This window comes from Filicampus tigris, chromosome 7, assembly GCF_054856515.1.
Source record: "Filicampus tigris isolate MCC_2025a chromosome 7, RoL_Ftig_1.0, whole genome shotgun sequence".
Lineage (NCBI taxonomy): Eukaryota > Metazoa > Chordata > Actinopteri > Syngnathiformes > Syngnathidae > Filicampus > Filicampus tigris.
Window position 1 is genome coordinate 9,386,219 of NC_141223.1, and position 21,828 is coordinate 9,408,046.

Below are 21,828 nucleotides of genomic sequence, written 5' to 3' on the forward strand. Positions count from 1 at the left end.
TTGAAGTGTACAAAGTCTTTATCAACAAAAATACAAAGTAACAACAGAGATCAGGACTGGAAGAGAGTTTGCATCCTCATTCAAAGAAGTTTTGACGTACTGACAATGTGTCAGTGTGTCAGTCAAACTTTTAAACGGCAAGACTTCAAGCCTATATGGCATCATAGAGGACAAAGAATAAAAGGACCGTAACATCTGCAGAGCAACTGACACAACACGTAAACAACCAGTCATAACAGAAAATCCTCTTTAGCTTAACCCCCTAGTGCAGGGGTGGGCAATTCCGGCCCTCGAGGGTCAGAATTGCCCACCCCTGCCCTAGAGCTCACTTTAAATCGTTGTATCCAAAACCTTGAGTGCCAGAGTCAGTGGTGATGTTTCTCACATCTCAATCACTTTTGCCCTTGGTGTAAAAAAAAAAAAAAAAACTCACTTGAGGCTTTGTGTGGCTCCTCCAGAAGAAATACAAAGACATCCTCTCCATCATCCAGCAAACCATAAGCTTTCCTTTATATCCTCTGCTCATTAAACTCTGTAACTCTGCAGCGAAAAAAGTGATTGGTTTCTGCTGGAGGAATAAAAGCCCCTTGAGGTTGCCGTTTTTGAATGTGTGCCATGTTGAACAGTCTGGAACTGGGGATCCAAGACAACAGAGAGGGAAATAAAAGTCTATAGACAGAGCTCCAGGCCAGCAGACCCACTCTGTGTGTATGATAATGTACCGTGGTTGTAGTTTCATTGTAATGAGACGATAGAGTCATGATGATGACCCGTCAGGACCACAGAGAGAGGCAGGCTGTGGCAAAGGGACAAAATCTGAAAGAGAGGTCAGAGGGAAATCATGGGACTAAACTTGATATCTCCATTCAGAAGCTGCACTGGGAACCTGGTCACACTGAATGCAGTCCAATCATTTCAATAAGACCACGATGTTGGGAAGGAAAGACCACAGAAAGGGGACCTAAGGAAAAAAAAAAAATAGGGGGGGCTGACATTCAGTCTGGCGGGAAGAGGGAGGTAACAAGTTCACGGCCCTTTCAGAAAACATGGCTGCCTGCTGCGTGATGGATCATGGAGCCTAGGATTGGCCCTCACTGGTGGGAATAATGCATGGGAAACATCTTTCTACAAGAAAGAGAGGAGTAAACCTGGTGCTTAAATAAATGATCTCCTATCGGTTCGGTTGTCTCCAGCTCCAACATAGACGTGCACAATCAAACAAAAGCCTCTGACAACTCCAAAAATAAGTTCCTTTAATTTTTTTGAAGACACAACAGTAATGTAATCACACAAAGCTCTACAATGATGCTAATAGTGGATGTTTTCTTGTTTGTTTTTAAGAAAAATATGAGAGCTCATAGAAATGACACCTGGCAAACTCATAAGTGGCATGATGAATGAATGATGATGATGAATTGAAGTTTAAAAGCCCGTCCATCAATTTTTCATACCAACCACCTGGAGCCTATCCCAGCAAACGTAGGGCAGACGGCTCACTAGTCAATCACAGAGTTGACGCATAGCAACAGGCAGAGCTGGGCATAGCGCCTACGTGACGGACAGGTCGGCCTATCCACCTATGACGAACGCCCATTTTGTAGGCGATAAACGATAGGCGGGAAACTTTTTTTAAAAAATAGTCAATTTTTTACAAACAAAATGATTGAACATTTTGGTTGTCATAATACGTCAAGCACATTTCCATACATTTGTCATTAAACGTTTTCCCAGGCCAATCTTGACTTATAACAAAGAGAAATGTGTGAAGCATTTGATCAGCCAATGTTCAACAAGCTTTCTGAATGAAATAGGTCATAGCAAGTGAAGATAATTGTTGTGATGTAGATGAGCATTTGTGGCCCAAAGGAAGTTGGAAGACTGCGCTGTAATTCCTTCAGTGTTGCATGCCCAATTTTCCCCAAGGACATTGACCCATGTTCACATTTCTACTATTGATTAGTTTTTTCTTCGTGCTAGCCAGTGCTGTCTTTTCCTTTCTGTGTCATAATGAAATGGTTTGTCAACAAAATTACAGTGCAAACAGCAAAAGTGAATTGCGAATCTCTTGCAATCAATCTTCTACCTACACGAAGGAGTAGCTTTCAATTTAGAATACTGAATTTCTGAGGTGGGAAATTCAGGTCCAGAAAGTAAAAACCCTGCCACAGTTTGGCTTTAGCCACAGGTGCTTCTACTCAACCGGCAGGTAAACGAGCTCAGTTGATTAGAAACACCTGTGGCTAAAGCCAAACTGTGGCAGGGTTTTGACTTTCTGGACCTGAATTTCACATCTATGCTGAATTTGTCATCCAAACGTTAGCGACATTTTACATCAGAACATGCCTCCATAGTGCACTGTTATATTGACATGATTAAGAAATTTGACTTGTCTTATCCGTATAGTCAGTGACTCAAAGACTTGTCGTTCTGATGGCACTGACACGTTCAGTGACGCAAATATTTACCTTTGAAAGATGTACTAAGAATTTTGAGAAAGAAAATGGCTTTTGCAGGGGAACAATGTTGTTTTGCTATTTGTATGAATTGTTTTGAGAAATGCTCTTACTATTTTGCAAATTTCAATTCTGATCGGAGAAATGTACCAAAGCGACTGAGAAAAAAAATCTACCCGTTTTTACCCTTGCAAAGGTCACATGACCAAACCCAGAAAACAGGTGAGGCGTTACCTGAGACCTGAGCAACTGTGATGTCATTGTCAGTCGACCGCAGGTAACAAAATGGCTGCCCTTTGAGATGGATTAAAACGGGTGGATTTTGCTGCTTAATTCATATTCCACACACACAATATTAATCAGAATGCTGCGTTTAGACCAGTGGGGGCGGTGCATAGAACATATTATTGTAAAGAAAATTTCCGCGTTGATGCCCCCTTTAAAAGAAGAAATGGACTTGTTAGAGAAAGAGATATAGGAATCATGGGCATTGATCTGGGGTGAAATATGGGAAGACTTTCTGAGGGCCCCAAGCTGTGAAATCAGTTCATGAAGTAATTCCATTTATTACATCCACTCAAAAGATGTGATTGTTTGAACAATCCCCAATACTCACCATTGGATGTATTTTAATGCTCTACACTGACTACACTGTACATCAAAACAAATTTTGTCTTCCACTACACTCAAATACAATCATGAAACAGTTGCACGAGTCCATCTATTATGTCCTGTGCTGTTGTTTTCTCCCACAGATGAATTAAACCGAGACCGTCTGAGCTGGCTCACATTACGTACTACAAAATGTTTAGCTCACAAATCAGTATCACACTTCAGTCTGATGCTCTTTGAATTTTTTCAGTGCGCATGTGCACCGGCACACCGCTTACAAACAGCCCTGACCACAAGATCCGTTTCCAACCAAAAAATGTCTTGCTTTGTGTTACCACAATTTACCACTGCCTATATTTAAGAAGTACTTGGGCTCTATTTTCATGCCCGGTGCAAGTGTAGCCCAGCGTGCTGTAAAACTGTGTGAAGGCTGGCTGAACTAAGTTATGGTATTTTCACAGATGCACGCACCTTGACACAGTCAAAATGGGCGTTTTGCGCTGTTGTGGGCGTGAACACAGCCGACTTAATTCCTTGCCGGTCAAAGTAGTGATAGCTGGGCTGCCGCTTTAAAAGGACCAGGACGGGCAGGGTCGCAGGACGATAATTTTTATGAATAAGGATGGACGGAGGACGGACTGCCAAAAAAGGGTCGAGTGCCCAGCTCTGATTGAAAGACACATTTTGGGGGAAAGGAGTCACAGTCTCACAGCTAGTTTCAGTGCATGCTGAACACTGCTGTGGTTACTCCATATGCACAAGTACTAAATCTGCATGAAAGAACAACAATACCACTTGGGCAAACGAGATGGTCGCTACATCAAATTTAATCCACTCAATGAACTCTTCTGCCATAAGTACATAATCACAATAATAACACAAAACCCCGGCCTTTTGTATAAAGTGCTAACCCCTGAAGGAGGAATCTATCTGTCATTAGTGCTTGGCCTTGGCAGAGGTTTACAACAAAGTGCTTTTATATTTTCCTGCTTTGACTGTTTGTTTCCCTTTAGATGGTGTGGCCCACTTCCGAATCCAAGGAATAATAAACCTGCCAACAATGAGTGCCCAGAAGGCCAATGGTGTCACCTTGATGGCAGTGGCAAAGAATGCTGGGAAAGCTACTGAGACCAAACTTGACTGAATGGATGGATCGCTCTGACAGAGGCCTAGGGCTGTGCAATTAATCGAAATTAGATTACAATTACGGTTATTACACTCTACGGTTACAAAATCGGCATAATCGTAAAAAACGATTATTAATGTGCATTTATATCCAACGCACTAGGTTTGCTTACACAAGGAAATCAGACTTGAATTTATACATTTGTACCTTTTATTTTCTAACTAATTTGATCAAAAAGGTCCAAAAGGAACTTACATAAATAGAGTTCCAAAGAAATGTTTTTGTCTTTCACCTTTAAACATGTGCTTGTGTTGAACCAAAAAATAAATGATCGTGTGAATAATCGTGATTTCAATTATTACCCAAATTATCGTGATTCATATTTTTCTCATAATCGAGCGGCCCTACAGAGGACTAACAAAATTTGGGTGAGCTGGCAACGGTCAACACCGAGACCTCAATAAAGTGTACCAGTGCGATGGAATCCCTAGCTAATCTATGCAAAATTAATACAGGCATTAATATCGTAAATTCACAATGACTAATGGCTGGCAACCAATTCAGGGTGTCCCCCGCCTACTGCCCAAAGACAGCTGGGTTAGGCTCCAGTACGCCCGCGACCCTTGTGAGGAGAAGCGGTTGGGATAATGAATGAACAATGACTAAACCAAATAATATTAATGGATTCAGGAGATTTAGGATTAGGAGTGTGGTGTCTTTAACTCAAACTGCATTATTAATGAACCACATTTAATACTATTAACTTCATAGTCAAAAGTTTTCTGAAATTGAAATATATTTTGAGGTAGCACATCAAGTAATCGCATCCAAAGAACAAATACAACTAAACAGACTACACTACATAATCGTAACAGAACACAGACAACACCACCGAAACTGAAAAGGCAAAATGTCATCCTGCATTATAACCTGCACTGTAATCCCCCACGTAATCACTTAGCGAGTGACTTTTTTCCTTCATCACATCCACGTGGTTCAAATGTGTTTTAACATGCTACGGACTGGGAGCAGACAGAATAGAGTCTGTTATTTTATCTGTTGCATAACATTCAGCGGGTATTTGCACTACTGGCAGAAAAGGAGTTCAGAAGGATCACAAGCGGGAAATGGATATGAGTGGTTGTTTGTTATTTCCTGGGAACTGACCTGGACAGCGGAGCAAAGACGGCGCCGGTAAGACCCTCATCTTGCTTCACTTCTCGGATATCAAACTCCGCGTCCCTCCTGACAGCCTCTTGAAGTTGCTCTGAGGTGGCAAAAGGAGGGATTGAGGGAGAGGGGAAAAGTGCTAGAGGTAAAGTCGCTCCTCATTCTTTTTTTTTTTTTTTTTTTCCCTGCTGTTTTCCACTAGGTAAGTTACACATGCTCTTGCTCAGCCATAGCACAGAACTCTCCACACACACTACTGGATAAAATTAAAATAACAGGGAGAGAGCGAGGGAGGGATTGAGGGAGGGAAGGTAGAGAGTGAGGGAAAGGAGAGAGAGTGAGGGGCAACAAAAGTATACGCAGCCTCCCTTCAAATTTAGAGGCTGGATTCCTGGCTGCAAGGCGAGCTCTACTGGGCATGCTCACAACTGAGAGACGCGCTGTGAACACTCACTTCCTTTCACGTTCTTGCCTTCCTCCCTTGCATGATCATGGCTCTGTCTGTCTCTACCTTGTCTCTGTCCTTGGCACCTGGGACCCAATGAAGAATACGCAGGCCAGTTCTTCCAAACTTAAAAAAAAAAAAAAAAAGAAAAATTGTCATGTTAAAACACCACAAAAAAGACTGTGATGTAATATTTCACCCAAATGTCAAAGCAACCACATTAGATCCATTTGAATGATAAATGTACTGCTTCAGTTTTGGGCGACTTGACAAAATGTTCACCATGAAGTCTGTTTGCCTGAGTTCATGATTGCACCCTTGAGATCCTACCGAGTCTGACCAGCTACGGAGTAACTCAGTGGCCCGGTGTCAGTACCAGTCCGTAGCTTGCTGACTGATCGATTCAGAGAGCTCGATCAGATATCTGAAAGAAGTTATATTGTGAAATCCGAGTGAATCTCCTTGTGCCTCTGTGCAAATGTCAAACCACTCATATTGTGAAATCCGGGTGAATCTCCTTGTGCCTCTGTGCAAATGTCAAACCATTCATCTTGGTCACATGTTATGGTAGGGAAAAAGAAGCAAGCCGACAAGCCCGAAAAATGAAAAAGAAAAACATGTCTTTGGAGTGTCTTTAGAAAAGGGGTCACCAAGTCCGGTCCTCAAGGGGCAAGTTTTCTGCATGATTTCCATCTCTCCCCGCTACAACACACCTGATTGAAACGATCAGCTCATCAGCAAGCTTTGCAGAAGCCTAATAACGATACAGAGCATTTGAAACAGGTGTGTTGCAGCGGGGAGAGATGGAAAACATGCAGGATAGGTGCCCTTGAGGACCGGACTTGGTTACCCCTGCTCTAGAAAGAGGAAATGGCCGGATGATCGGAGACAGAAGAACTTGGCCCTACAACTTCAAAGAAAAAGAAACTTAAGACACCATATCAGCAGTCCTACTTAAAGTACAGGTTTGTCACCAAATTCTCATGCACCAAACCCACTCAACCTATTTTTCCCCCCCAGTCAGCGTAAGAAATTTGTCATACAATCACAACATATTATAATGATGTATGAGGTAATGAGGCCTCCCAAACCTCCTTGCGCATATGGAGAACAAGCATCTTGCATTAAAACAGAAGACTGAATTAGTCGAAGGCATAATATCCAAAGATTGCCCGAAAAAAAAGCAGCAAATTCCTTGCTTCCGTTTCCAAGATACTATTTTTATGAAGTAGGACTTTCTCCAATCACAGCTACCAAAAAGAAAATTACGGAGGAGAGTGGACATATGTAACACACTTGGAGGTTCGTTATCTTTGATTAAAGCAAGATGGGACCGGGTCATTGAATAGAAACAAGCGCAGGGATTGTAACTAATTACAACAACTAGACTCGGCGTAATGGTAAGTTGCACTTTTATTTGTTTTTATGCCAGTCCATCAAGATGTACCGGTAGCTTTATCTTTAACTGGTCCACGGCACAAAAAATGTTGGGGACTGCCGGCATTTATTACATGCTATATGATGTTTATATAGCCTGCGGTGCTATAGCTGTTGGTGCTATATTAAGTGCTGACCCAGATTATTATCAGCAAATCATGAAGGCACTATGTATCTAAACCAAGGAACTAAATGAGGACAGCGAGTTGATGGAGCAACAGAGACAGAATGCTCCTTCTGCATCTGAATTTGCCTCGCATATTTAAACCATCTTGACCAATACACGTAATGGATTTATTGAGAAACGCTTAATCGAAAGCTGATTGAATAAATATTTGGTGTGCAAAAACATAGGTAGCTGCCTATACTTCGTATACTATACTTCCCTGGGTCCCTCTACTGAAACAACAATGTAATCCAGTTAGACATCCTGACGTGAGGCGAATCCATCCGGACTGTCTGAAGGGTGGCGATAAAGGCCAGCTGGAGGAAGTCCAGACGGCTGCAGACATGACCCAATGAGGTCAGAGGTTGTATGAAGCAATAGGTCAACAATAGCAGAAGTCACTGTCACGGCTGGACACGGCAGAACTGCTTGTGTCCAGCTTGTAGCGGTTGATGGAGTGTTGGCGAATGGGGGGAGGCGAGCAAATACAGAAAGTTTGAAAAAAAAGGGAGGAGAAGGAAATCAATCTTGAAGGACTCACAGTCAAACTTTACAACTATACTTCATTGTTGAGTTAATTTTACGAGAGCAAATTTGGGAGGGGGGGATTTTTTTTCCAGTACAGGTTGATTTGGAAAGATAGACGACTTTTGCCATTTTTCAAAAAGGGTCAGGTAGAGATGTTGTTTTCTAGCCCAGAGAAGACAATTACATACAAGGTTCTGGTCTGATGTTTTGCATCAATAGAACATGATGGAGGAGATTTCTTTGGCAGTGTCTGAAACATGTGAGTCGACGGTTGGAACCTATACTAGCCGGCTCCTCCTAGTTCAATACTGACTCATTAGCCCTCTCACCCGGGGTCTCTCTCTGAGGACCTGTGACCTCAACCATTGTCTAGAGCTGCCCGATCCTGACAAGAGTCCCTGTGCTCAACAAAGCCTTGTCATTAACTCCAGATTGGATGCCTCATGGTCACAGTTTGCCTGTTCGGGTTTAAATTAAGTGGGTCAGATAAACACAACACAACGATCATCAACTTTAACCCCCCTGCGCACCACCAACCCACCCCGTTACCATCTCAAGAGGGCAGAGAGTGACAAGCTGTTTACAGCCAATGAAGTTAATCCACCTGCTCCTGCAAATACAGACATCCAAGAGGTACTGTTGTACACAAAAGAGGGGTTAAAATACATTTGTTTTCTAAGTGAGTAAATAAATTGACAATGGAGAACCATAATGAACAATACTAAATGCACTGAAAATGATGTCATTAATAAAACTTGCTTGATAAAATCAGATTAGCAAAGGTAAAAGTAGAGACTGATCTAAATATACTGACGGTCTGCCATGGGGTAATTGGGTTGTAATGTTTGTAAAAATAGTAGATAAAAACAAAAAAAGAATCAAAATCATGATCATTGCTAAGCTTGAGTGCAACACAAACAAGAACTAGCCTCACTATGCGGATGCGACCGTGTGATTGACCTGTGAAAACTCCAGGCTGGAGTCTGCTTGACGCTGCAAGCAAAGCGGTGTAGAAAATGGATGGAAGAATAGATGGATGCCAGTGCAATTATTACCTGTGAATGAAACATTTAGAATCACTGGCTAGTTAATTTCGAAAGTATTTGTATTGAAACCATTAAGTGATGTAGAGGACTATAAATCAAGTCAATCAGTATAAAGACAAAAGTGTCAGCAATTTCTAATGTGTAGGCTGGATACAAATAAATTCATCAACTCAAATCAACAATTCAATTCCATTATCTTGATTCCAGGCATATTGATGAAATTAATGGCTCAAGGGAAATCAGAAATGTTTTCTTTCATCACAGTAGTTTAGTGATCACAATTTTCTTTGGTCTTATAACTTAAAATTATTTACTTTAAAAACATCTTTATTTGTTTATTTGGTCGGGACAGTGCATGTTTATGAACAATACATTGGACTCATGCAAGTAAACATACCAGACCGGATTGTAGCCAGAGGCTAACAGATCAGGAAACAGATGAGACAGTATAAAAAAACACTGTGAAAAACTGCCGGGGCCTGAATCGAATTCCTGGCCACAATGATTTGTTGCAGCCTATGTAGCACGACCAAGACAGAAGACAGACAACATCAACAGACTATTTGAAAATGTTTAGAACAGGGGTGCCCAAGTTCGATGCGCAAGAGTCCTTATCCAGCCTGTTTAAGGTGTATCCCTATTCCAACACACCTTGCTGATGCAAAAGCCCGATAACGATCCTGATTATTTGAATCAGGTGTGTTGCCGTAGGGATACGTCTAAAACAGGCTGTATAGGGAATCTAGAGGATCAGACTTGGGCATCCCTGGTGTGAAAGATGCCTACTATCTTGCAGTGTACAGAGATCAGTAGCCATGTAGTACACTAGCACCACCATTTGACTTTAAAGCTAACTGCAGCAGACAGCCTCCCTAACCATAAAATCACTCCTTTCAGCAGTCGGGATGATTGTCCCACAACAGCAATTATGTATGGACATAGCTCAAAAATACAGAACACAGCCTGTGAAATATTTGTAATTTATATTCTGTTGTTGTTGAATGTGAACTGTACCCGTCACAGTCTGCTGTATTTTTTTTCCATGATCAAGGATCAAGTCCCCTTTGTTATATATAAACGCGATCAATATAAAACTGAAGTTTCACTTTGTTTCGACTCGTCCCATTGCTATTGCAGAGGGAATGTGACAGATGCGGTTAACAAATTAGGACAAATGTAAGAGCGACTTAAGGCTAGCCAATTGCGTCGAACCTTACTGAGGAGTCGGCAACTGTTCTAATCAAAGTTGTCTCACGACACCTGCAGCACAATTAAGCACTCACTTAAACGGCGGCGTGAGCAGCCTACCTCATCGATTTGGATACAGCCACAAGTCCACGTAGGGCGGTTCCTTTTACTGGTGAGTAAAATTCACTCCCGCCCACCCCCGCCGAAGAAAAAGTTTGGCTTGTGATTTATGAGGCTAGTGCTGCCCACTAGTTGGGAGTTAAAAAGGGAAAATGTCGCCACTTCGTGCAGTTATCAGATACAGTCGATCGCGTCTTGTCGAGTGAAGGTACATAAGCACAGTCCGAACTCAATGTATCAATTGATGTTTCCGTATTTGGAATTTAAGGTTCATTTTAGAAGCTTCAAACATCGCTCGCAAACTACCGGTAATTTCTCAGACCGTGCACTTCCTGTAGCTCATTTTACACATATATGAGTCATATGCGTTAAATGTAGAACAATCATTCATTTTGAGTTATAGAAATTGATTGTATTCATCATCGCGATGCATCTGTTCACTGTGTCTAATCTAGTTAAAATGAACTCAAATTAATGCCTATTTTAAGCTTCATGACGCCCGCCTGTGGCCAACAATGGTATCCCACTACTTGTGGAATACAGCAATTGAAGCCAATTTGGTGAAGTCCTCCTTGTACCCAAAGCAGAAATGGCCTCGTGTGTACATAATCCGTGTTGAGAGCTTGGAAATGTTGTCCTTGTGTGTCTAAGTAAACATTGATCCCTGAACTTTCATCTTTCTCATAATCATCCTTGACTATTGTAATAATCCTGCAAAGAGGTCATCAGATTTGATAAGATTTCAGTGATTTCTTAAACATTTGGCAGCTAGCATTTTGCCACACGCCAGTTTGCAGTATTGCTCTTTTGATCCGTTGGCCTGAGGTGCAAAAATTGCAATGTGAACCGGTAAAGTCAAATTCACTTTCATAGCGTAAAATCTCATTGAGCAAAATGACTGTTAATGTCAAAACTGTTGTTCAAGGTGAAGTTTACCATGGTTGAACTCTTTGGAATGGATGAGCAAGTGTTTGCCCTGAGTGTTGCAATTATGATCTGAGCAAACAAACAGTTTTTGACCTGTGATCTTAGGTTGCCAAATTGGCCTTATTTGGCTGTGCTGTCATCAATTATTACAGAGCGCTACTCTAAAACTAATATTCCTGTACCAAACGGGTATGATTGAAGAGTCACTCTGGTATTTTAAATTGGGCATCCATGCAATACGGAAAATGATACAAACTGATTATATTAGTGGTTTCAGGCATCATGCAATGGTCCTGAATTTGGTTTTAACCTCCACACAGTGTTCAACTGTATCACCAGTGTTTGACAACTTTATCAGTTACAAAGTTTTATTAAAACTTGTTGGTTTTTTTTTTTTTTTTTTTCTTTTTTTTACCAGTAAGTCTGAGGTAGAGCTATTTGCACAGCAAACACAAACATCCCCCTCTGAGTAAAGGGCAACATTGCAGCTGTTGTTCATTGCTTAAGAGTGTATGTAATGAATATAGTTTGTGCTCCAACAACATTTCGTCCAGTAAAAGGAAGGTTATGATGCACTTTCTCCACCGGTATCATGAGTAAGTGTCAACAGTATATAGATGATCAGTGTTTGGGGGTTAGAATGTGCCAAGGTTGGCGCCCTGTAATCGACATGCTTTGATATCAAAGTGCATCCACCACCAAGACAGTTCCAGAAGATACTGAAATAACAAGCTGCATGTCTTGGGTCACAAGTAGATTCCCTTAAATCGCAATGCTACCATATCACGCTTGTACAGTACATTGTGTCATTGTTGTTCATTACATGTCTCTTCTGGTGTACTGTTTGTAGTGCAGTGATATGCCAAAATCCTTGCTAGACTACCACAGTTTTTGTCCAGGGATCACCGTTTGAGGTCAAGCTCGCTCTCGAGTTTCAGTTGAACCTAGAGGTAGCACCCGCTGTAGGGGGATTTCCCACTCTTGTTTTTATTTAATTTTTTTGAATTGCCCCCCACCCTCATGCATTTCAATGGCCCTCAATCATACATGGACTTTTTTTTTTTTTTTTTTCTCTCGATAGGCCATTCCTATCCCCCATGTATAATGGGGGCTCACTCTACAGAGTACTTAGTCAATCACAGGGCACAGACGACTATTCACATTTTTAGAAGCATGTGATGGGGGAAATGGTACCCGTAAAATATAAATTACTGTATATGCTAGCGCTGACTGTATGGCAGACGTCTGTACTGAAACAAGTCAAACAAAAGTTCTGCAACAGATACTATATATTAAAACAATTGTTGCCTGGTTCCAATATTATACACCTCAGCAATTATTCAAGTGTAAGGGTACTGAAATAAGACACATCTAACTTAAGCATTTATGAATAAATTACAAAAGTGACTTTTTTTTTTTTGGACTGATTGTGGGTAATCAGTCAATTATTTGTAGCTTTTTGAGGTACATGTTATCCCTCCACCCCCCCCCCCCCATTGTGTGGGTGGAGGGGGAGGCTGCAATACGCTTGCGCGTAATGTGTGGGTGGATGTTCGTTATCAGTAGCTATTTAGCAGATGCAGACGTTGAGGAGCTTCCTAGTCAATCATGGGTGCTGTTAGGACTCAGTCATGGAGCTGGACATGGTGTGTCTTCTTGAGCTGGATGTTCATGGCTTGGGCAGAGGCAGGACCGTAAGTTTATATCCTTATGACGCAAAGTATAATTCAGTGTGCATTTTACAAAAAATGAGATGCTGTCCATGTTTCTCTGACTGTAGAAGTTACCTGGTTGGAATTCCTGCAGTTCTGGAAGGTGGAACTGAAACGCAATTCTGTGCGAGTCTGCTGCACCCCAACGAGACTCTCACCATGACGGTCTTCTTGAACTCTAAAGAGGAGAACAATACCCTATTCAAAGAGACATCCAGCGAAGACTTTCATAAGTGCCTCAAGTTTCAGGTCAGCTTTAAAAGAAATGCATTTGATTAGTTTAGGCATCTCCACAACTTTATTTTCTAAATTTGTCTGGTTCATATACTGAACTGTATACATATTGTGCTTAATGCCTTCAATAGATCATCAGCCATTGAAACATAACATCAAACTGCCAATCTAAATTACTTTTTGTTTGTTTTTTGTAAAATCGTTACTTTTAAAATAAATAAATAAATAAAAAACAGTTTTGGTATGTTTAAAATAAATAAATAAAAAATATATTATACATTGGTGCATTTACCATTACAGAACCAGATGTATTTTTAACCAATGCTGTTAATTTATATGCTGTTAGCAAAATGGAAGAGAATTGATCTTTGACATGCGTTCATTGTCCTGACTTTATATATATGGATGTATATAGATATAGCGATCTATACATATCAAATGGAGTATTCACACTGAGTGAATTTGTTCATGCAGGATGAAATATTTGTCAAATGTATTTCCTCTAATCTGTCATCCAGGTTCCTGTTCCAAAAGACAATGATGAGGTGCAGAATATGGTTGTGGAGGTACAAGGTGCAACATTTCACTCGAGAGAGGTCAGGAAAGTCATGATCAAAGCGTACAAACCGTTGACTTTCATCCAGACTGATAAACCCATCTACCTCCCAGGACAAACAGGTAACTGAGCAGATCATTCATTATGTCTGGAGTAAAGTGTTTTTCTTTTTCTTTTTTTGTTTCGTCCCCCTCTCCTGTTTTCTACTGATCAATTCCCTCACAAAATTGATTTCGGTGTTTATAGCATCAATAATTCCATATTAAACAATGAAAGTCTATGAAATGATTAGATCAAGTAAAATGCATGGTCACAGACACCCACAATGGCTCACTGAACATCCTCAAATTATTTAATATTGTAGAATGAGTATTTATAGTAATTAAAAGAAAAAAAAAAAGTTCCACTGAGAACTGTTTTCATTCCTAAAGTAGTAAAGTCCCTTTTGTCTTAATGTTGTGATGTGATTTCCCCCCCCCCCCTCAATGTTATGCTTTTTGGGGTCTGTTAGTTAACCGAAATGTAAATGTTCATCCTCACTATTGACAAATGAGTTGAGTTGATGAAGCACTTCCTGTTAATATTGTGTGACCTTTCTTGAAACAAGATTGTGTGAAGTTATTTACATAAAACAGTTATTCAATATTTTTTCCACTTGTAAGTGTAAATTTTTTTAAGCAAGCAAAACATGTTCTCCTTGACATAAGTTACTTTGCATTTGTCATAAATTAATTTTATGTAGAGTATGCGGCAGTACTGGTAAATATTGACTTTAGTAGTTTTTTTTTGTTTGTTTTTTGTGCCTGTAGCGATGACGATAGGGAAAAAAAAAATATATATATATTTCTGTATCAAGGTTAATATCTCTCCATGCTCTTTTCTCAGTGCACTTCAGAGTTGTTTCGCTGGACACAAAGTTCAGACCTGCTGTTCAAATGGTGAGTGTTTGACCCAATTTTCCTGTCACCTACAGATCACACATTTGTCTAATAAAGATGTTAAACTAGCCAGTGTAGGTAAGATGGAAACAGATTTTATAAAGTGGCCAATAATGGGTGTTCTCAGTAGGGATAGACCGATAATCATCCGGGCCAATTATTGGCATCGATATTTGGCATTTTGGTATCTGCCCTTTTTATAACAAAGATGTATGTAAAACAATTTATGATATAAAAGAAAAAAATTAACAATATGAAAATCTGAAAAATTGTTCAATAAACATACACTTAAAGATGTTTCAATAAAGTTAAATGTATTTTTTTTTTCCAGATTTTTGACGCCAATATTTACCTTTTTTGCTAAAAATGAATACCGGCTCCAAATACTGGTTATCTGCCTCCTTGACTGATAATAATCGGTATCCCTCCTGGGGAAAAAAAAAAAAATTCTTCAGAGAGAAGAAAAAAGTTCTCATTGACCTGGCCTTTGAATCAGTGGACTCCCCATGACCATAACGAGCCACTTTTTAAATTGTGTCAACCTGCCTACTCATTTGATGATATTTGACAACCTTTCACCATGTTACTTATGTTCATAACTTTTGAAAGTGACTTTTGTAGATTACATGTGTAAATATGCCTTAACTTTAATAATTTTTAATGATAGAAGTGATTACTTTGACAATTTTTTTTTTAAACATGGCCTACTTCAAAACATAGACAAGAGATAATAATAAATACAGGTAAGAATAATTTATGGCATAAGTGGATTTTGTCACGCTTTAAAAAAGGTTTCATGGGTTCTCATTGTTCATGTACTGTATTCATATGAAAACTGAAGGCTATATAGATTTTTGTCTTGGCAACACATGCTGTATTTAATTTGATACAAAGATGGAACTTAAAGCTTTTTTTTTTTTTTTTTTTTTTGCAGTTCAACATCATTGAAGTCCAGGTAAGGTGGAAAATACAGCATTGTCACTGTTGCCGGAACCATTTAATCACAAGCCACTGAAATGAATTTAGAGCAGTGTGGCACTTAGTGGGCTAAATGAAATTATTTGATGGTTTAATTTTCTGCCTTAAATGGGCTAAAGATCCAACAGTTTGTATACATTGACATGCCCATGTCCTCTTTAAGAAACATTGTATCATTCTTAATGTTCATACAAGTGGAATAAGGTATTAGCCATTAGTAAGATGAGCAATAAGATGTAGGCACACTGAAGCCCTTCTAGCATTAATTATATTCGAAAATGTCTTTGTAAATTCTTTTCTCAGCCCGCGTATGTATTGATTTAGCCCTGAGAGAGAAATCCTGGAGCTGTTGCAGTCTTAAGTGTTCACTACAGCAACTTCACAAAATTCTACCAAACAATTGTGGCGAAAACGAAAGTCCCATTCCAATAATGATGCAAACGCATCCGTGGCTTTATCACGTCAACTTTTGGTTAATGAATTGGAGATAAGTAAACTTGTGGATTGTACTGAACTTATCTACATGCTATTTAAATAAAGTATACATGTAGAAACAAAGCCTACCAACCAAAATGTAGCAGAGGGTGTTTCCACCAAATTTTATTTTATTTAAAAATTCATTTCTGCTACATTTTGAATTATTACTTTTTAGCCCTACTGAAAATTGCAATTGAATTGTGGGGTCTTAGGTGGAAAAGATCGGTAACAATTCAGAAGTAGAAATTATATGTTTTACTCTGTAAATGTGTTATCTCCCACCGCCTCCTCTTTCATGTTACAGAATCCTAGCAACACCCGTATTGGACAGTGGCTGAACCAAACATCCGACAATGCAATATTGCAGCTGTCTTACTCCTTGAACTCTGAGGCACGGCAAGGTGTCTACCACGTCATTGTGTCAGTTGACGAAGAGAGAATATACCACAGCTTCAAGGTGGAGAAATATGGTATGGAAAATGTCCTTCCTCTGCCACCCCCCCTAAAAGTCCCTCATTGTCCTTGGATTCATGTGGACTGAAATACTCTACCACCACCTGTCTCTAGTTTTGCCCAAATTTGAAGTAAAAATAAATGGACCAGCTGAGGTGGTTATTGCAGAGGATGACATCACCATTGAAGTATGTTCAAAGTAAGTACTGTTAGTAGCATGACATTGGATTTCAACATTTGTTGAATGACTGCCTGCTTTCGAAGCACTCACTAAATGGGTTGATACTTTGAAATTGATAGGTACACGTATGGACAGCCTGTGCCTGGCAGTGCCAAACTTAAGGTGTGTCGTCCGCTCTACTCGTATATTTATAACACTGACGACGCCGATGAAGTCCCTATCCTAACTCCGCCTTGCTATGAGGATACAAAACAGGTAAATTTTAGCAACAACTAAAAATGCAAGCCTTGCTTTTACCCATTTTAGAATTCATTTTCAGGCAATTATGTTGGACCTTCACTTAATGGCTACAAATGTACTTCAAAATTCATGTTTGTCATTCCTGTTTATTTGCTCCTCTTTTTTTCCATGTAATTATGGTGTTCAACGATAACAGTTAACATGGAGTGAATAAAAATCAAAACTTCTGAATATGATTAGAATTTATAACGGTCACATTTTTGAACAGGTATCCTAAATGTGTTTTTATATTATATTTGTTTTTTATATAAGAGAAATTATCTGGCCTACAAGTGGAGCACAGAGTGCACTAACTCTACAAAAGTAGCCTTACCTGAGTGTTTCAGTAAGCGAGGAGGATCTGCGACAAAATTAACAAATGATTTCAGTCCACCTTTTTTTTTTTTTTTTTTTTTTTTGTTTTTTTTTTTTTTTTAAATCTTTAATGAGTTTTTAATTGGATGAAAACACTCATGGACAAGACTGTAAAATGATACATTTTGTATTCTACTCTCTGTCTAGACAAATAATATGGGCTGCGCCACCTTTGCTCCAAAATTGTCCACTTTTACAAAAATTGACCAAAAGGCAGTACAAGATGTTCTGGAAGTCGAAGTTGAGATGGAAGAAGAGGGGACAGGCAAGTTTTTACCTTTTTTGAATATTTACTTTGGCAATTTGTACAGAAAGTTTAAATAAAAAATGATGTATTGAGATTCATGGTAGAATAAAGATTTCTGTAATATTGGACAGGTATTACACATCTGCAGCACAAAAGAATACAAATTTCATATGTAATTGGAAAGCTGTCATTTGAAGATACGCCTAAGATTTATGAGGATGCATCAGAAGTGGAGGGAAAAGTAAGCGCAAAACACATTGGAAATTGAAACCTGTGTTGATGACCATAATCTGAGAGTGCTTTGTGCTTCCCACAGGTTAAAGCGGTTCACTACAACAATACTCCCATTGATGGCATGAAAGTGTACCTGCTGGAGGGTGACAGGTGGTCGGCAGAACTCCGACAGAACCTCACCACTGACCATAATGGCTTTGCTAGATTCTCAATAAGCACTGTTTCCCATAAAGACGACATTCAACTTTACGTAAGTAACAAGAGGCATGGAAATGTGGCAGTGTTCCCGTGAATATAAAAGCACATCTATAACTATATAAAGTATGCATTAAAAAAAAAAAAATGGCACATTTAGGGCTCTACATGAACTTTGCTTTCCAAGAAATCTTTTCATGTTTTACTCAATCACTGAAACTGGCCATTTAAGTTTTTCTGTAGCTATTAACTTATGTAAACCAAAGGTGTCGAACGCCAGTCCTCGAGGGGCGCTGTCCTGCCTGTTTTCCATCTCTCCCTGCTGCAACACACGTGTTTCAAATGATCAGCTCATCAGCAAGTTCTGCAGGGGCCTGATCCCGATCATTTGAATCAGGTGTGTTGCAGGAGGAAACCTAAGACATGCAGGAGAGTGGCCCCCGAGGAAAAAAATAAAAATTACAGTGTACAATGTACACTGTCTTTATTTGAAAGTAAATCACGTGTGATGGTCAGAATTTTAAGTCAGCTCCTTTTTTGTCTGTGCCGAGTGCCCACAATAATATTGTATTTGGATATGGAGACAGCTGGCAAACATTTTTCACATTAATACTAGAGGTGTCAAAATTTTTGATCATTTAGAGCAGCTGTTTAACTTCAAATAGTTCACCCTTTCAACAGTAAATATTCTGATTGCTGTAGTCCTGCATGAAAGCAGACTTATTTAATCAAAACGACATTGGCAAACGTCTGCTTTGACTTTATTTTAGATGGGGCAGGGGGTGCACATCTATAAGAACAGAGATGAATTGGGGCTTTGATATCTTGGCAGTACTTGGGTAGCACGCTTGCCCTTTGTCAGTTGGACTACATTCTTGCATACCTTACTTGCTGCTACTGTTGACTAAACAGGAATGAACCACACACAAGATAATAGCGTCACAAATGCTATCTTTCAACCAGTATGTTATGTTTTTATTTAAATCAGGTTAGTGCCACACCAAACCTGGATAATGGTTATAGAACACCATACTATGAGAATGGAGAGCATACAATTTCTCCAGTTCAACAACCTTCTCTTGAGACGAAGACTGTCAGCTACCTGGTGGTGAAGGATAAGGGCGCATCAATTCCTTGCAACAAAGATGAAGACTTCACAATCCAGTATGCTGTAGTCGGAGAGTTTCAGGGGTTTGCCGATCTTATGTATCTGGTGAGTGGAGTTCTTGTATTTAAAGACATGCAATTGCCTGTTTGTTTTTGTGTCCTGTGATGAATGTCAGGGTGTATCTCAACCGTCATGAGTGTTCCATAGCGCCAGTTATCGGAGAGCATGTAGTGATAGACTTGCTGTACTCTTTGATGAAACCTTGCTCAAATTAGGCTTCAAAAGACTTTTACAGCATCATACTGCTTGTCCCTGTATCATCTGCTTCAACACCCGTCCCCCCGTTCTTCAGTAAATCCATACCTTAACTTGGTTAGCTTGCAAGCTAAACTGCAGCTTGCTAACTAGTCTCTCTCAAACCTTATACAATTTAGGAATGGAAGCGCTTGTTTTTGAACGCCTACTATGTTACTGTAGACATGATGGTACTTGGAGAGTCAATTATTTTTATTTTTTCCCCACCACCCAAAAGTTGGTACTTGGTCAAAAGTATAACCACCTCTTGATATTGTTTTGTTGGAAAATGTAACCAGATTTGCAGTGATGTTTTGTTTTATTTTATTTTTTTCTCAATTACAGCGTCGTTGTAACTGAGGCTTTTATAGTGTACGTGCATGTCACACATACTGAGTTCATTTAACATACCAGTACTTGTCTTTCAGGTACATGTATTGGCATATGTGCAAATTTGTTCCTACTTTCAATGGTATTTGCCACAGTAAAAGGACAATGCTAAAATCTGCATATACTGTAAATGAGAGGAAACGTGCTATATAGTTGATGAATGTTTGGGCTGGACAGGCACAGCAACAATCACCCCAACACAATACATTAAAAAAAAAATAAAATTAAATTAAAAATATTTATGTTACCTGGTAATGGCAATAGAACGTGTGACTTCCCAAAGTTATGGAACATTAGTCAATTTTGTCTTTATCCTCTTAAATAATCCAGGTCCTTGCCAGAGGAGCTATTATTTTCCAAGGAGCAAAACAGATTGCAGTTGAGGATAAATCAGGTGAGCTATGTCATTGCACTTGAGTTCAGAGACTCTCGTAAATTGTAAGCAGAATGGCATATCTTTAATTTGATTTGCCAAATCAAATAACTATTTTTTTTTTTTTTTTTAAATGTTCAAATTTTGATTTAGGCAACTACTAGTCTAAATGCTCCTAACTAAATTTCTCCGTTAGTGACTGAGGGCGAAGTGACTTTCCAGTTGAAGGTTTCTGCTGAGATGGCACCAGATGTCCAGGTAGTTGCATATGCTGTGCTTCCCAGTGCAGCAGTGATTGCCCACAGTGCACACTTCACCACTGAGAAATGCTTCAGTAACAAAGTAAGTGGTAAAGAATTATTTGGTTGGATGCAGGCATGCAGTCCAGATGGTAAATGGTGTGTTTTGGTGTGCATCAGATCTCTGTGGAGTTTTGTCCATCTTCAGCTGTCCCAGCTGAAGAAACTATTTTGCAATTGACAACCCAGCCAAACTCTCTCTGTGGAGTGAGCATTGTTGACCAAAGTGTCCTCGTCAAGGAGCCTGGAAAGACCTTAAATGCTGACCGGGTAACTACAGTTGTTTTCTATGTATTAAAAAATAATAATAATCCAGTTTAATCACCTTGATCCTCAAAGATCCAATCCTTTCACACAGCCTATTTTCTGCTTCCCTATATAAGTGACATGACTCATCGCAGTAGTCTGAATCCAGTGTGCCCCATGGCTGAGTAAAAACCACAGTAACGGAAATATGCAGTCTTTGCTTTGTTTAGAAAGTTCTGGTTTTAAGATTTACTTGTACAGAATCTGCCTTTTGGTTTGATTAGCCAATAAAGGGTATGACAGACAATGTTGTCAAAGCGCTAGCTGTTTTCCAAACGTTTCAATGTTTTTAAACAATCCTGTCAATCAATTTAACACGCTGTGGGACATTTGTCTGACCCCTCCACAAACCAGGTGTTTATAAAAAAAAAAAAAATGCTTTGCAGGAGGATTGAATTTGCATACTGGCGAAGGTGAACCCTTGGCTCAGGACCGATGCAGGGAGAGTGCAATTCAAACTGACTCGTTTGAGCTCTTGCTTCGGAAATGTTGAAGACACGATAGCTATGCATTAGGGCTTGATCCTTTTTTTTTTTTTTAAAAGATTGACACTACATATTGTGGTCAATTACTCATACACTCCCTGGGAATCTGAAATTTGATGACAGCACGTCTGCATCTTCCCTTTTAGCATTTATATGCCCTTATTTCTGTTTTCTCTTGCGGTTGAAATAAAAGCACTTCTCTTGGCATTCCCTGCATTTGTAAAGAGCTAAAATAGGGGTTGGCACTTTAATTTCATAGACTTTGAACGATCTTGTTTTTCCTCCCCCACCAGATATTTGGGTTGTTGCCTGTCACAAAAGCAACCTATATTCCATACAAAGTTGAGGATCCAGTGGAATGTTTACGTGTCAGACCTAAAAGATCAATTCTGCCCTACCCTGGGCGTGACATCAATGACCCTTATACCGTTTTCCAGGTAATTTTCCCACAATTCTACACTAACAAAATGATCTTCCTTCATTTTTTAAGTTACTC

The 21,828-nt window shown here is 39.6% G+C and overlaps 1 protein-coding gene and 1 long non-coding RNA gene across 4 annotated transcripts in view; one reads left to right on the forward strand and one right to left on the reverse strand.

Annotated features, from left to right (window-relative positions):
* On the reverse strand, positions 1-10,771 carry LOC147144704 (uncharacterized). Its single transcript, XR_015087529.1, has 5 exons — positions 10,292-10,771; positions 5,816-5,932; positions 5,359-5,458; positions 723-816; positions 1-633 (listed from the first exon to the last, which is right to left on the reverse strand). It is a non-coding gene; the product is annotated as an uncharacterized LOC147144704 (long non-coding RNA).
* LOC147144705 (alpha-2-macroglobulin-like) overlaps positions 10,188-21,828 on the forward strand; it is a 22,571-nt gene continuing 10,930 nt past the window's right edge. The window contains exons 1-17 of one of the 3 annotated variants that reach the window (XM_086036336.1): positions 10,188-10,343; positions 12,796-12,912; positions 12,999-13,179; positions 13,683-13,842; positions 14,606-14,658; positions 15,593-15,613; positions 16,418-16,583; positions 16,681-16,765; positions 16,867-17,002; positions 17,549-17,666; positions 17,780-17,889; positions 17,965-18,132; positions 19,066-19,290; positions 20,200-20,263; positions 20,439-20,584; positions 20,662-20,811; positions 21,626-21,769. In XM_086036336.1, the coding sequence (XP_085892462.1) occupies positions 12,827-12,912; positions 12,999-13,179; positions 13,683-13,842; positions 14,606-14,658; positions 15,593-15,613; positions 16,418-16,583; positions 16,681-16,765; positions 16,867-17,002; positions 17,549-17,666; positions 17,780-17,889; positions 17,965-18,132; positions 19,066-19,290; positions 20,200-20,263; positions 20,439-20,584; positions 20,662-20,811; positions 21,626-21,769 (2,013 nt within the window). In that variant the 5' untranslated portion in view covers positions 10,188-10,343; positions 12,796-12,826. Of the gene's footprint in view, positions 10,344-12,781; positions 12,913-12,998; positions 13,180-13,682; positions 13,843-14,605; positions 14,659-15,592; positions 15,614-16,417; positions 16,584-16,680; positions 16,766-16,866; positions 17,003-17,548; positions 17,667-17,779; positions 17,890-17,964; positions 18,133-19,065; positions 19,291-20,199; positions 20,264-20,438; positions 20,585-20,661; positions 20,812-21,625; positions 21,770-21,828 lie in introns of all 3 variants that reach the window. The other 2 variants (XM_086036335.1, XM_086036337.1) reach the window with 2 other exon arrangements.